The sequence below is a fragment of the Emiliania huxleyi genome, assembly GCF_000372725.1.
Source record: "Emiliania huxleyi CCMP1516 unplaced genomic scaffold EMIHUscaffold_1, whole genome shotgun sequence".
Classification (NCBI taxonomy): domain Eukaryota; phylum Haptophyta; order Isochrysidales; family Noelaerhabdaceae; genus Emiliania; species Emiliania huxleyi.
In genome coordinates, this window is record NW_005202428.1 from 2,587,748 (window position 1) to 2,602,598 (window position 14,851).

The following is a 14,851-nucleotide window of genomic DNA, read 5'->3' on the forward strand; positions in this document are numbered from 1 at the left end:
GTTGTAGAGATTTCACGTTGTAGAGCGCCTGTACATCGCTCTACAACGCACGCGCCTCGTCACGCGGCGGATGTAGAGCTCTACAGCTCTACAGCGCTCTCCAGCTCTACAGTTCTACAGCGCTCTACACTCTACATCCTCTACACCCTCCCTCAGCAAGTCATATCGTTGCTCAGGTCCACTCTCTCTTCGAACACTTGTACCTCCACCGATGATGTTGGCGCTGGGGTCCCCTTCGGGTGCATCGTGACAGCTGACGACGGGATTACCACAGCGCACAGGTGTTTCGTCCTCCTCGGGGTCGTCTTCCCCGGCTTCCCCCGGTTCGGCTCTATACGTTCAGCACGTTCAGCGTGGCTCACCCTCCATGCCGTGAATAGGCGCTAAGAAAGAACGACAAGGCTTTAGAAATTCTTTTTATCACAACGAAGTAATGAGCGCGCTCTAGCGCGCGCCAGCAGTAAAGAAAGAAGAAAGAAAACAGACAACCCAAGGGAGGGATGGGAGGACGGCACGTTGGGCTCAACGAGGTTTTCCGGAAAACAAAAAGGAAAACAGAGGGTCCCCAGCACTTTGCGTTTCCGGAAATTTCCAGGGAAAACAGAGGGTGTTTGGTGCTCCATTCTAGAAACTCGCGAGTTTCCCTGAGTCTGAGAGCTGGTCTGGCGTCTGGGGCAAAATCTGAGGCAAAATTGAGGAAATCGACAAAATACCCAGGCGGTCGCAGGGTAATTTCCAGGTATACACGGTTTCTCCGCGAAATTCCCGGCATTTTGCCGATTTGGCCTAAAATTTGGCTGATTTTGGGCCCAAACCAGCCTCAGACTCGGCTCAGAGCCAAAAATTTGACGATTTCCACGGAGTTTTCCCGGGAAAATAGAGAGGAAAAGAGAGGGTGCTGTAGAGAAAAAAGGAAAGGAAAACAGACGGGGTGCGAGAGGCAAACCTCGTTGAGCCCAAACAAACAAACGGGACGCCGCCACCGCGCCACCACACAGGCAGGGATTTTAAGGAGAGGAGTGTGGTGCTAGCCGTCGCCCACCCTAATAACCCTTGGGCGTCTGCCTCTTTCTATCTCTCTTCGCAGTCCCTAGGCGATCCTCGCTGCAACCTTCATGCCGCCAAGTCAGCCTCTCTGCGCGCCTAGGAAATTCTCTTCGTTCGCCCCTCTTTGTGGACCAGCCTCTCTCTCGCTCGCTCGTGCCAGCCTCCTCTCGCCCCTCGCCCTACCTAGTTCGCGAGTGCTTCCGAGAGTTCTTATGAACGGCACCGTCAACGCCAAGAATGTGGACATCATGGGCTATATTCGCGGCGCCCACGAGGAGGGCGAGCACATCTGCGACGGCTTTGTCTTCACGCAGCCCGGCGGCCGGAAGAACGCCGCTGGCGATCCCATCTACGGCTGGAACGACATCGAGGCGGTGCGCTGCGCAAAGTGCGGCGCGCGGGACGATCGGCACGTGCTGCTCGGCGACATCAACGAGGAGGTCGAGCGGCGCGTCGAGGCACGCCGCAATCGCGAGCAGGCGGCGCGCACAGCGGCCGTCAAGCGGGCGGCAGACGCAAAGCCGGCGCTGCCGGCGTCGGCGCCCGCCGTGATTGCCGCAGCGCCTCCCGCCGCCTCGGACCCGTGGCTGCTGGACGAGTCCACCGACCCGCTGAGCGTGCTGAGCGGCGCGCCGCCAAAGCCAAAGGTCTCTGCGGCGTACTCCCCGTACTTGTCCGAGGTGCAGTACCCGCCGCAGCAGCAGGCGCAGGGCGAGAGGGACCCCTTCAAGGAGGAGGCGCGCAGAGACGCGAGATGCCGCCGAGATGCCGCCGAGATGCCGCCGAGATGTGGTCGAGAGCGGTCGAGATGCGGAGATGCGGAGATGCGGCCGAGAGCTGAGAGGGCTCGATGTCGCGATCCCGAGACCTCGCGGCCGCTCGGCCGTCCCCTGAGGGAGCTTTGCGCCTGCGAGCAGGTGGAGCGCATGGTGCGCGAGAGTCTGGTGCGAGGAGGAGCGCTTCCTCCGCCCGCAGACCAGGCGCCATCCTCTCCTCCTCCCCTCCTCCCCTCCTCCCCTCCTCCCCTCCTCCCCTCCTCCCCTCCTCCCCTCCTCCCCTCCTCCCCTCCTCCCCTCCTCCCCTCCTCCCCTCCTCTCCTCGCCGATCTCTCGAGCCGCGATCTCAGCTCCCGCGGTGACGGCTGGTGGGCTGTGGAACTAGGCACCGCCAGACGAGCTGCAGTCCAAGCTGGCCGCGGCGGAGGCGCAGCTAGCGATGGCACAGAAGAAGCTCGCCGAGGCGGGGCTTGCGTGAGATCGAGCCAGTGACGGGTGGGGGTCGGGGCGTGGGGCGAGACTGTTCGAACGCGCGGTCTCCGAGGCATGTTCATGTGGAGGTTGGAGCGAGAGCCTTGGGGCAGCTCACCGTGGTGAGCCAGCTGCCAGTCCGAGCCGCCGTGCGTGTCGATGATCGTCTCTGGATTCATCGGCATCAATGTAGTGCTATCGTTCTTGCTTGTGGAGAGGTGCGCGCTGCGTCTGTGGTCCTCTCGGCGGCAACAGCCAAACGGGACACAGGCCTCTATCTACTCGTCTGACGTCTCGCCTCGCTCTCGCGGGCGCGAACAGCGGGGTCGCGCTCTCTAGTCAGCGACGGCTTGGCGCAGTGGCGCAGAGCCATGGCGCAGAGGCGGGCCCCGCACCTGTGCGCTGGGTCGCTAGGGCTGGGTAGACCAGAAGCAAATTTGATATCTAGCAATTTCCTCCCAACACCTCACACACGACAGAGGAGAGACGAGAGGTGGCACGACACGGCACACGCTCGGACAGCACGGTTTTAAAAATGACCGTGCCACGGAAGCCTTGGGGAAGCGGCAGAAGGCGAAAGCAGCTATTAGCACAAATGCGCCGTAAGCGTGACGAGTAAGAAAGAACACAACAGAGCGACACACCAGACTGGCACGTGGCAGTCAGAGAGTCAGGACGAGACAGGAACAGAGAGGGAAAGTAGATTGGACAGTGAGCGAATGGTCGGTACATCTCGATTCAGGAACGAGGGGGTGAAAGATGTAAGGGTGGTTGTGCATGTAGGAACAGGGTACACAAGTGTGCCGGGCGTCAGAGGGACGGTACGGGTAGAGACATGGGCCGATGTGAGTTGTGATTAGAGGGCGGGTTCAGCTCGACGGGCGAGGGAGGAGCGAGGGCGGGAAGAGGTATGAGCCCCGCAGGTCGTCCAGCGTCGAGCACGGCGAGAGGGACGCCTAATCTCGGCAGTTTGCAGTGACCCAACAACCCTGCCTGTGCGTGCGAGATCTCGGATGCGAACCGCCTTTGCGAGGTCCAGCTTTAGCAACGGTTCAGGCGCTGCCGCCGCCTCCACATCCTCGCCCTCCGATTCCTCCACCTCCTCGCCCTCGTCCACATCGGAGCTCACCGTAAGCGGCGAGGGGCAGAAGCGAGTAGGCAACTGCGATCCCTCAAGCGCTGCCACTGCCTCCGTCGCTGCCTTGCCTGCAGCTTTTGTCGTAGCCGCTGCTCCGGATTGGCCCGTCATGTGCGGCAGCATCTCGCAGATGCTACGCGTGCTCACGCTGCGGAAGCAATATTGGTCATACATGGCAACCGTCGCTTGGTGCCTCGCCAGAGAGCGGTCCGCGCAGCAGTCTTCGACCAGCAGCACGTCGAAGCCGCGGTGGAAGGCCCCGAGGGCGGTACTGAGCACGCACGCCGAGGTGATGAGGCCACAAACAAGGACCCGCGTCACGCCCAAACGGCACAGGCACGCCTCGAGCTCCGTCCGGAAAAAGCCGTCAAAGGTCGACTTCATCACCACCAGCTCGCCCTCGATCTCTTTGGCCCACGCCTCTGGCTCTGGAAGGATGGGCACCCTGTTGAGTGAGGGGTTGAGGCGGCGCATCGTGGCCACGTGCGGCGATCGCTCATAGTTCGCACGCACGTGGACGACACGCACATCGTGAAGCCGCGCAGTTGTGAGCAGGGCTGCTGTCCGGTCTGGCAGAAGAGGGAAGGCAGCCCTCGCGAGGCCACCTGGGCTGTCTGAGTACCAACAGCGCTGAACGTCAACTACGATGAGCGCGGATCGCCGGCCGTCACCGAGCTGCGCGCTGAGGTCAAAGGCTGCGCACGAGTGCGGGTTTTTCAACCTTAGTAAGTCGCAGAACTGGCTCGAGTCCTTGTGGCTTTCGTCCATGCTCGCGGCCAGCTCCTGGTAATTCTGGGACGGACTCGGGAAACGTCCGCTGAAGGTCCGGTCGTCCGGCGCAGATTCCGCTGCTACGAGATCGCCAGTTCGACGCCATTCGTCCTTGCTCTCTCAGTTTTAGGTATGCTCTCTCAGTGTGCTCTCTCTCTTCTCTCTAAAAAATGAACTTTTCTCTCTAGTGTATGTGGCGACGTACATTCCCGGATGAGGACTCTCCTGACAGGGTTTGCAATGAGGAGCGGTCCGCAATCTTTGCAGGTGGAAATTCTTCTTGTGGAAAATCCGCTGCGACGACCGCTCGCGCGTTGTCCGGGCCGCTCGCTTTGTTGCCGATGCGCGGGGCCGCGATCAGGGCACTCGTCGCAGCAGCGACGACATTCCCTGTCGGCGCCGGCTCGCGCGCTTTGAAGGACAAGGATGATGCCGCCCTTTTGCCGCTGCCCGCCTCTCCTTCTCCTCAGGCACCTCCTACACTGAGCTGCGCATCGGTCTCGTCCTGCGCGGGTCTCGATCTCCTGGCTGGAGCGGTCCTCTGCACCGACCGAGGAGAGTGCCGGCCACAGGCTGAGGCCGACTGCGGCAGCGTCTGCTTCGTCCCGGCGGCCTGGCCCATCGCCGAGAGCGGCAGCGGCGACGCCGGAGCGGAGCTTGCGCCTCGGCCAGCGGCCGAGGCAGCGGAGCCCGCCGAACCCGCGGAACTGGCCGGCGCGGCGGCGGAGTCGGGCGGGGCGGAAACGAGCGCAGAGGCAGCGGACGCAGAAGCAGAGGCGGTGACGGTGGTGGAGGCGGTGGAGGCGGTGGAGGCGGAGGCGGTGGAGGCGGAGGCGGTGGAGGTGGACCCGGCGGAAGAGCCTGGGCCCGGCGAGGCGCACGGCGAGGCGGAGAGCGAGCCGCAAGAGGAGGCGCAGCCGCTGCCGCTGCCGCAGCAGCAGCAGCAGCAAGAGCATCACGCGTCCGAGGCGCAACGGCACTCGCCGGGCCTCGGCGAGAAGGTGTGCAAGGCGAAGGCGGGCCTGGTGCACTGCTGGCTCGCCGGCTGCGTGGCCGAGTGCTCCAGCGAGATCGCGCCCGCCCTCCTCCTCCTCCTCATCGTCGGGATGTCTGCGCACACCTTTGGCTCGCTGCTGTCCGGGCTGGGCTTCCCCGCCATCACCACCTTCCTCTTCTTCGGCGTGGTCGCCGGTCCGTACGGCACAAACATCGTGTCCGCCGAGGAGGCGGCCAAGCTCACCTGGCTCAACAATGTTGCCCTCGGCTTCATCGGCCTGTCTGCGGGCGGCAAGCTCCACCTCAACGAGGTGCGCGAGAACCTGTCCGCCGCGCTGAGCGTGCTCGGCGGGCTGGTGACCGTCACCTACTTCGGCTCCATCACGACGACGCTGCTCTTCGGACACATCGTACATCTCGCACCTCCTCGGGCAGGAGAGCGAGGCTGTGAACAGCGTCTCTTCACACCTCTAGCTGTGAATAGTTCCTCCCCTTCCTCGTCGACGTCACGCTCAACGATAAGATGTCCGCCGCGCTGCTCATCGCCTGCCTCGCGGTCGCTCGCTCGCCCTCCTCCGCCATCGCAATCATCGAGGAGCTGCACGCCAAGGGCCCCTTCACCACCACCGTCCTCACCGTCACCGTGCTGATGGACGTGGTCGTCGTGCTGCTCTTCGCGCTCACGCAGCTGGTGGTGAGCTCGCTGCAGGAGGGCGGCGCGGGCGAGGGCGGCGCGGAGGGCGGCGGAAGCCTGCTGCTCGAGTTCGTGCAGCAGACCCTCCTCTCGGTCGTGCTCGGTTGCCTGATCGGCTTCTCGATGCCGCTCATCTACGCCTGCCCCATCCCCGAGCCAGACCGGCGAGAGAAGGGGTGGCGCGGTGCGCTGGCCTCCTCCCTCTGCGCCTGGTCGCAGCCTGCCTCTCGAGCCCCCCCTACCTTCTCGCAGGCGCGCTGGCCTCCTTTTTCCGCGCCACCGTCGGGGTGCTCCTCTCGGTGGCGCAACGGACAACCCTCCTCTTCACCGGGTTCGCCCTCTTCTTCGACGAGCGGTACGAGGAGGTGACGGCGGGACGCGCGGCGATCAACCCGCTCGTCTGCTGCATGGTTGCCGGCTTCGTGACGAGCAACCTGACCGCGGGGGGCCACGCCTTCCACGAGGCGGTGACGGACCTGTCTGGCCCGATCTACCTCCTCTTCTTCACCTTCACGGGCATCACGATGGACCTGGGCGTGCTGTGGCGCAACCGCTCCGCCTGCATCCTCCTCTTCGGCTCGCGCTCCGTCTTCATCGTCCTCGGCTCGCGGATTGGCGGCCAGCTCGGCGGCCAGCCAGCCGAGTACTACAACCGCTACTGGATGTCCTTTCTCACTCAGGCGGGCGTCACGCTCGGCCTCGCCCAGTCGGTCGCCCCCCACTTTGTGTGGGGCCCCGACTTTGCGGCTTGCATCGTCGCGCTGGTCGTGTGCAACCAGATCGTCGGCCCGCCCCTCTTCAAGCACGTCATCAAGCTCGTCAACGAGTCCAACATCGGGTACAACCCCGCGGAGGTGCCAAAGACTGGCTACGGCCCGCGGATCCGCAACCTCGGCAACGTCAAGAACTCGTCGCTCGGCAAGCCCAAGCCGCGCGGCGTGCTCTGCATCAAGAGCGCCGACTCGCCCCTCGGCGAGGCGATCACGCGCCGGCTGCGCGAGCTGCAGTGGGAGGTGCTCGTCGCCGACGAGACCTTCTCGCTCAACACGAGCGTGGACGAGTCGGAGCAGCTGGAGAAGCGCTCGCGCTACAACATCATCGGCCTGCCCGACGAGCTGCAGCGCGAGCTCCTCTCCCGCGAGGGGGCGCAGGGCATGCCGATCAAGCCGTGGGAGAAGCTCGTCGCCCACCGCTCCATGCCAACCATGCCAAAGCTCCCAATCTCCGAGAGAGACCTCTGGGGCGGCTCCCCCGTCGTCGCCACGCCGCGGCGCCGCGCCGACGAGGCCCTCCCGTCCGGCTGGGAGCAGCGTCTCTTCACACCTCGCCTGTGGACAGGCGCAGCCCCGACCAGGCCCTCGCCGCCCTCCACTCGCGCGGCTTCGGCTCCAACCCGCTCGAGCGGTCCCGGATGCTCGCCTCGAAGCAGCTCGGCTCCGACGCCGTCAGCTTCGCCGCCGCTGCGGCGCGCACGCCCTTGCCCCGGCTCGACCTCGGTCGCTTCGACGTCGAGTCCGGCGAGGGGCAGGTGCTCGGCTCGCGGCGGACGCAGATGCCGCAGCGCAGCGGCTCGGTGCGGCGGGCGAGAGCTTCCCTTCAGCGTTCCGGCGCGTCTTCACGGCTGCACGTGTGAGCAGGTGCGGCTGACAGCGGGCGAGCCTCGCGAGCCGCGCCGCTCGCCGAGGTCCGGCTCCGGGGGCCGTGCCCACACGCCTCGCGGCCGGCGCGGCTCGCACGACCTCGAGGACGACCCGGCCCGGTACGCGTACTCGATGCGGCTGCTCTGGCTGGCAGCGTCGATGAAGAACCTCGACGTGATCCTCGTCCTCGTCTCGTCCGATTCGGAGTGCCTCGAGGTCTGCCGCCTCGTCAACGAGCTGATGCCGATGATCGAGCGGTCGCGCAAGGCGAGCTGGTCCAAGCCGCCGCAGGTCGTCATCTCGCTCGAGGACGAGACGCAGGCGCACCAGCTCACGCCGAGCCCAAACTGCGAGCCGCCGCTCGTGATCGGGCCGCGGCTCGCGCTGCCGCGCCTCATCTGCGAGGTGCTCCACCCGACGGCGCACTACACGGGCTCGTTCGAGTCGTCCCCGCTCCTCGACGACTCGCTCTCGGTGTCGGACCTGTCCGACCTCGGCCACATGCTCGACTTCGGCGACCCGGGCAACGGCCGGAGGGAGGCGGAGAGGCACCACCTCGGCCAGGGCGGCTTCGACCCACCGCCGCGCAGGCGCAGCGGCGAGGGAGCGGGCCGCGGGCCGGGCTCGACGCCCTCGCTCGCAGGCCGCTCCCGCGGCTGGATGGCGTCGATGGAGGAGGCGTCGGCCGAGTCGTCCTTCGGCGAGCGGTCGGCCGAGTCGTCCTTCGGCGAGCGGGCCAAGGGCGGCGCAGCCGGCGCGCCCTCCGCCGCGCCTCCGCCGGCCGCCGGCCCGGCGGAGTGGGAGGCGCTCGCAGCGGGCGGCGGCGGGGGCGCGTTCGAGGGGACCGCCGAGGGCGCCGCCGAGGACGAGGGCGGGTGGGACGAGCCGGCCGAGCCGGCGTGGGGGGGCAGCCCCGCGGCGGGCGACAACGCGCCCGCCGCGTCCGACGCGCCCTTTTTTTCCGCCGCGGGCGACGAGGCGGAGAACCCGCCGCCGAGCGAGGCAAAGAGCTCCGCGCCGCCAGGTGGCGCGCTCGACATGCTGTAGCGGAGCCGACATCCTGTGTAGAGGAGGGGCGTGGATGCGGAGGAGGAAGGACTCGGGAGATGCATGCGCATTGGCCCCTGCGAGAGATACAGTACGTGCGGCGGGGCGCGGGGGGTGCCGCGGGGGAACAACCGGAACTCAAGGTGCGGGGTGCGCGTTTGATTCGGCGCAGCCGCAGAGGAGAGATGCAGATTGTGGGCGGGAGTCCTACCAGAGCGTCTCTGTGACCGCCGCGGGAGGTCTGCGAGTCGATTATACGTCAGTAAGTGGTGTGTACATACACACTCACCTCGCTCTCCGTGAGCGTGACCACACCACACGATGTGTGGGATGTGCAACCTGAGCACCCAAACTCTGGGCTGGCGCGGGGGGCCCAGAGGGTGTCCATGCGGCGGGGGGGGAGATTGGGTCCCATGGCCCGCCGCAGGCGCCGATTTTTCCGATTTTTCACATGTTTTCTTTTTTTGTCCGATTGTTTACAATCGGTACTTGTTTTCATGGGAATTCGGCGTCCTTGCGGGGCCATGCTATCACGCCTTGCGACAGCCTGTCGGCGCTGCTGACCGTGCCATGATGCACAATTGATCACCTGCATAGCTCGCGGCCTTAGTCTTCGGCATTCAGTGACGACCTGATCGTACGGCCAGTAGGAAGGTGTCCTTCCATCGTGTGCACGCTTCTGACGCAATGCCGTCACAAACTGCCTCAGATTGGCTGCTGGCACTCTCGAGGCTATGCCTACACAGCCTCGCGCGCATGGGCAGTCAAGAGGGACCACGCACCTTCTCCGGACAGCGCCGGTGCCTCTCTCTTGGACCGGCAAACGTGGTGGTCTCGTGTCACCAATGTGGGACCAGTGCGGCATCGCGCCATCGACAGCTCTGAACTGCGCCTCACCACTGACCGGGAAGGCCGCCAAGGGGGCCAGCACCGGTCGCACATTGTGGCAGCAGTCAGCAGTGCATGTCGGATAGCTAGAGCAGCAGCATCAGGGTCGCAGGGTCGGATCGTGTCAAGCCTCTCGCCCGGCCGGCCGCGTGCAGACGTCGGCCTGTCTGCTGTCTGGAGTGATCTGTCGCACATTGTGGCACCTGCTGTCTGGAGTGATCTGAAGGTGGACTGTGCCACCCTTCTCCCTTGAGAGACAAAGTGAGACTGTTGCTGTGACCAGGCTGAGACAACACAGAGATCGGTGAGAGTCTGTGAGACATTACTGAGACGCACTTGTGACACTGGCTGCCCCGGGGGGGCGTTTTGAGACAGGGACGAAACACCTGGCTCCTGGGCTCGCCCTGCGGTGTGTGTTCAGGCGGCTTTATTGCATGTTCCGATTGTTCGATGTGTGTTGCTTATCGAATCGATTACCCATTACGCGACACGCGTGTCGCGTGTCTTTCGGCAGAACTGACTCTAGGAAGGGGCGGAAATACGAGACCAGTCGACTTTTGAATCGCAATCGGCTGCCGAGGGACCATGATCCATGTGGAAGACGGCTAGTGCTAGTCCCCCATCGGGAGGACGACCCGCCGGCTAGTCGCCGACCACACCCACAAAGAACCCTGCACAAAGATCGCAAGGGCGGGGACCTGTTCCTTTTTACCCATCTCACAGTAGAGAGGTGTCCGTTTTTATTTATTTATTTATTTAATCGGCTGCTCTCAAGGTGCAAACACACACACGGGGTGATGCTCTGATAAACCCTCTGGATCTTCGACAAAGGTCGGATATTTCTTTTTTCAAAGTGCAAGGTGTGAATACGAGGTTTATGATAGGGCTACTACGACGAACTATGCGGCAATCGACTGGGCGCCTGGCGCCCGACCACCCCCGCGCAAAGACCTCGTAGTAGCCCTCCCCGTAACCGACTTGGCCGGACGTGTCCAGGCCGCTGTCGCCGCGCAGATCGGCGCGAGCAGTCGCTCGAGGGGCTCTACTGGCTGGCGGTGCTCAAGGGGAAGGCGTACACGCTGGCCGAGGACACGGTCGTCAACACTGACACCATCCCCGCGGGCTATCTCGTGGTCAAGGCGCATTGGCTCAGGCTCGAGCAACGCGAGTGCGAGGGCAAGCTTCGCTCCTACACGCTGCTCGAGGCCGAGACGCTCATCATCGTGAATCACATGGTGCGGCTGGCGGGCTTGCGCTTCTCGCCCGGCCCGGGCGGCCCTGCGGACCGCCAGCTGAGGAGCGCGCGCGAGAAGCTCTTTTATATTGGCCTATAGACGCATTACTCGCTCGAGGCGTGCTGCAGTGAAGACCAGTCTTATTGAGCCTGTTTGGAGGCGTCGATTTGTGCAAAAATGTGTGTTAGAGAGCGCTAGATGGCAAAATTTTCGTCGCCTCCGGCGGGGCTGCTCGCCGCGGGGCTAGAGAGTGACTTTTGTCGATGTCGGCTAGAAGTGCTGCACGTTTTTCAGAATTTCACCCCACGGCTCTGAGGCTTTGACACGGTCAGGCCCCGCCCACCGGCCGATTGTTCTCGAAGACGTACTCGAGCATCTCGCGCACCGCCGTGCCGACGTTCTCCGAGTGGCGGATGGTCACGCCGTGCCGCTCACAGATCTGGCGGTACTCTGCGTACACGCGCGGGAAGTGCGCGCAACTCAGCGTGGGCATCGCGTGGTGGAGCGACTGCGCGTTGAGGCCGGCGGCGAGCGCGGTGACGAGCTGCTGCTCCGGCATGGGCGTCGCCGCGCCGAGCGAGTAATCGAGCGACGCGTGGATTTGCCGCGCAGTCCAGCAGCCGCTCTGGGCCTGCGTGGGCTGGCAGCTCTGCTGCACGTGGCTCACCTGCGTCATCGTCGTGAAGATGAGGCTCATCCCGACCCACGGCCACACGAGCAGCCACAGCCCGAGCAGCGGAGCCTGCGGGAGCCACACGAGCAGCGGGTAGAGGAGCACGAGCAGCGAGGGCAGCACCGACAACCACAGCGTGCGCTTCGAGACCGCGGCCGGCACGGGCGTCACGTTGACGTCGTAGTTGGGCGTCGGCTTCTCACGCAGCGTGCGCAGCGGCTGGAGGATGGAGGTGCCGAGCGTGGTGAGGAAGCCCTTCCACACAAACGTCCACCCCTCGTTGAAGCTCGACTCGGCGCTCGCCATGCGCGGCATCGCGTCCGAGATGAGCGCCGGAGCAAAGTGGTGGCAGTCGACGTCGTGCTCGTAGTCGTTGGTGTACTGGTGGTGCGAGAGGAGGTGCTGCGGGATCCAGACGAAGACGTTGAAGCAGATCGGGTGTGACGTGAACTGGGCCCAAAAATTGATCCGCGGGTCCGTGTGCAGGTTGCCGTGCGTCGCCTCATGTACGGTGTGGGCGATGAGCACCCAGTGGACAAATGGGAGCAGAAGGCACGCGAGCGCCGAGCCTTGCACCCAGCCCGCCCAGCATGCCACGGTGCCGACGAGGGCGGCAATCGTGCGCGCCCAGTGCGCCGCGGACGCCTTCGACGAGGCCGGAGTGGGAAACTCGCGCCGCAGCATCTCCGCCAGATCCCGCCGCAGCTCCGACTCGATGGGCGGCAGAGGCGGCGCCTCGGGCACCGGCTTGCCATCGAGGCCGGCGAGCACGTAAGGACCCTGCAACGTGCCTTCGCTCGCCTGCTCGGACGGAAACGGGCACGGCCTGCTGGGCTGCGGCAACGATTCGGACTTGAGGCGTGGCAGACGGCTCAGTGCCGCCGTCGCAAGCTTCGAGTTCTTCATGTGAATGGCATGGAAGAGCGCAGTCACGTCGCGGCCGCGTGCGTACTCGAGGAGCCAGCGGCCGCCCGGGTGCTCGTCCGCATAGCTCGACAGATCGTACCACGCGCCGTCGATCCGCAGCGGCAGCGATGTGGTGCTGACACGCTCACGCTGGCCGGCGCCTCTCGAGCGAGGCTTGGCGCCGGCGGCCGGCTCGGCGAGGGCAACCATGCGCAGGCTGGAGGAGGGTAGGCGTGCGTGCGTGCGCGGGGAGAGGCCAACGAGACAGGTGAAAGCGTTCGCTGCCATAGATGCGAGCTTCTGAGAAAAAGGCGCTGAAAAGAATTTTGGTTCGGGAGAATCGTTTCCTGCCTGTGTGGTGGCGGCGTGCCGTCCTCCCATCCCTCCCTTGCTTGTCTGTTTTCTTTCTTTCTTTCAGCATGGCGCGGTATGGTCCCGAGTTGGGAACACCTATCCATGCTCGCTGTTAGTGGTGGTGCTCTAACCTCCGAGAGAAACCCATCGGGTCGCTGCTCATTGCAAACCCTGTCAGCAGAGTCCTCCTACGGGAATGTTCGTAACACTCAGGCTGGGATGAAAACATTTTTAAAGAATTCTTAAAGGAAAGAAACAAACCCAAGAAACCCAGCCGCGAAGCCATCATGAATTCTGTCTGGGTCTGGAGCTCTGGAGCGAGAAAAGTAAAAGAACATAGGATGGATAGGGCGCCTGTTCACGGCATGGAGGGTGAGCCACGATGAACGTAATGAACGTAGAGCCGAACGAGAGGAAGCCGGGGAAGACGACTCCGAGGAGGACGAAACACCAGTGGTAATCCCGCCATCAGCCTGTCACGATATACCCGAAGGGAGCCCCAGTGCCAACATCGACCGTTGAGGTACAAGTGTTCGAAGAGAGAGTGGACCTGAGCAACGACATGACTTGGAGGCAAATGATCGGAGTGGGAGTCAGAAATGTGGTCCTTGCGCGAGGGGAGCTCGATAAACTCGAGGGGCCAAATTATGCCGCGAGGAGGGCGGAGTGAGTTGCGCAGAGCGGCGAGAGAAGCAGCGAGAGCAAGGCAGACGGCAGCGGCGTCTCACAGAACGAGGCCGAGGAGAGCGATGAGTCAGAGGATGAAATAGCAGGGGAGAGAACGAGGACGAGAGTGAGAAGAACGAGATTTGGCATGAAGGTCGCTGCGAGAATTGGTGAGAAACTGCGAAGAGAGATAGGAAGTGGTAGACGCCCGAGGGTGGACGACGGCTAGCACCACACTCCTCTCCTTAAAATGTCCTCCCATCTTTGCCTGACCTCTGGAAATTCTTTCTTTTCCGTTTGTCATGCACCGCCTCCGCCTCTGCTGGCGTAACGGCGTCGCCTCGCGGCTGGGCCGAACGTTTTGCATCCCAGCCAGCACGGCCGCACCGGCCACGCCTTTGCCCGCCGCCGCTGGCGTGCCAGCTTCCGCCTCTGCCGCTGCGTCCGCCCGTGTCCGCGAGCTGCGCAGCTTCTGGGCGGAGCTCGGGCTTCCGCATGGGCCGAGCCTGCGCCTCGCGCGCCTCGCGGCCTCCGAGGGCACCGCATGGAGCCGCCCGGACGTGCTGCGATCGAGGCTGGCTGCGCTCCGCGCGGAGCTGCCCTCGCTGCCGCTGCCGCTGCTGCTGAGCGACGCGCCAGGCCTGCTGCTCTACCGGCCACGCAGGCTGCGCGAGAAGCTCGATGCCCTCCGCGGCCTGCTGCCCGCCGCCGACCTGCTCCGACTCGTCCGGCGGGTTTCGCCGAGTAGATGCGGCATAGTCTACGCCGAGTAGATGCGGCAAGTTGGACGGCCTGTGGCGCTCACAAAAGAGGCGCGGCGAGCAGATGTGGTGGTGAACTCTTTATTTGCGCCTCTAGCACTCGCGGGACACGCTCTGGCGACCGCAACGCACCACCCTGCTTGACCTCGGCGGCTGGTGGCGGGAAAATTAGCCATCGTCGCCACCGCCTCCAAGCCCGCCTTAACCGTCGCCACCGCCGCCGTCACCGCCGCCTCCGAGCCCGCCGCCCTCTCCTCCCCTGCCCTCTCCCGCCCCAGGCCCCCGACATGCTCTCGCGAGACATGGCCAAGCTGGAGGACCGACTAGCGGCACTGGGCGGGCTCGAAGGAGCCGACGCGCCGACGCTGGCGGCGGAGCACCCGAGACTGCTGCGCGAGGACGCGGCGATGCTCAGCGGAGCGGGCGGCCGTGCTGTGAAGAGGCGCTGTTCACACCTGCACCGAGCTGTGCGCAGGCGATGCTCCGCGAGCGGGTGGCCGTGCTGCGGCGCGCCTTCTCGCCGACGCTGCTGCGGCGAGTGCCTCGCGACAGGCGCTCGCCCCGGCCCTCGCGGGGAGATGGCGCGCCGCTGGACGGCCACTCGCTCGCGGAGCATCGCCTGCGCACAGCTCGGTGCAGGTGTGAACAGCGCCTCTTCACAGCACGGCCGCCCGCTCCGCTGAGCATCGCCGCGTCCGCGCGCAGTAGTGGGGGGTGCTCCGCCGCGAGCGCCGGCGCGTCGTCTCTTTCGACCCCGCCGAGAGCCGCCACCCGCCCCTCCAGCTTGC

General features: G+C 64.7%; 4 protein-coding genes across 4 annotated transcripts in view; 2 read left to right on the forward strand and 2 right to left on the reverse strand.

Annotated features, from left to right (window-relative positions):
* Positions 1-2,823: 2,823 nt before the first annotated feature.
* Positions 2,824-4,200, reverse strand: EMIHUDRAFT_194780 (hypothetical protein; the record flags this gene model as incomplete). The annotated part of the gene is made up of 2 exons (XM_005794447.1): positions 2,824-2,877; positions 3,316-4,200. 2 exons carry the CDS (start codon positions 4,198-4,200, stop codon positions 2,824-2,826), a joined length of 939 nt encoding a protein of 312 aa, XP_005794504.1.
* Positions 4,201-4,538: 338 nt separating this feature from the next.
* EMIHUDRAFT_461082 (hypothetical protein) lies at positions 4,539-8,891 on the forward strand. The gene is made up of 5 exons (XM_005794448.1): positions 4,539-5,609; positions 5,684-6,077; positions 6,146-7,187; positions 7,232-7,466; positions 7,531-8,891. The coding sequence occupies exons 1-5, from the start codon at positions 4,545-4,547 to the stop codon at positions 8,578-8,580; spliced, it is 3,786 nt and encodes a 1,261-aa protein (XP_005794505.1). The 5' UTR covers positions 4,539-4,544; the 3' UTR covers positions 8,581-8,891.
* Positions 8,892-11,031: 2,140 nt separating this feature from the next.
* EMIHUDRAFT_194783 (hypothetical protein) lies at positions 11,032-12,492 on the reverse strand (the record flags this gene model as incomplete). The annotated part of the gene is made up of 1 exon (XM_005794449.1): positions 11,032-12,492. One exon carries the CDS (start codon positions 12,490-12,492, stop codon positions 11,032-11,034), a length of 1,461 nt encoding a protein of 486 aa, XP_005794506.1.
* A 1,112-nt stretch (positions 12,493-13,604) lies between these two features.
* EMIHUDRAFT_447576 (hypothetical protein) overlaps positions 13,605-14,851 on the forward strand; it is a gene marked incomplete at both ends in the record, with an annotated part of 3,077 nt that continues 1,830 nt past the window's right edge. Inside the window, 3 exons of the mRNA XM_005794450.1 lie at positions 13,605-14,036; positions 14,342-14,497; positions 14,539-14,617. Of these exons, the coding sequence (XP_005794507.1) occupies positions 13,605-14,036; positions 14,342-14,497; positions 14,539-14,617 (667 nt within the window). The remainder of the gene's footprint in view (positions 14,037-14,341; positions 14,498-14,538; positions 14,618-14,851) is intronic.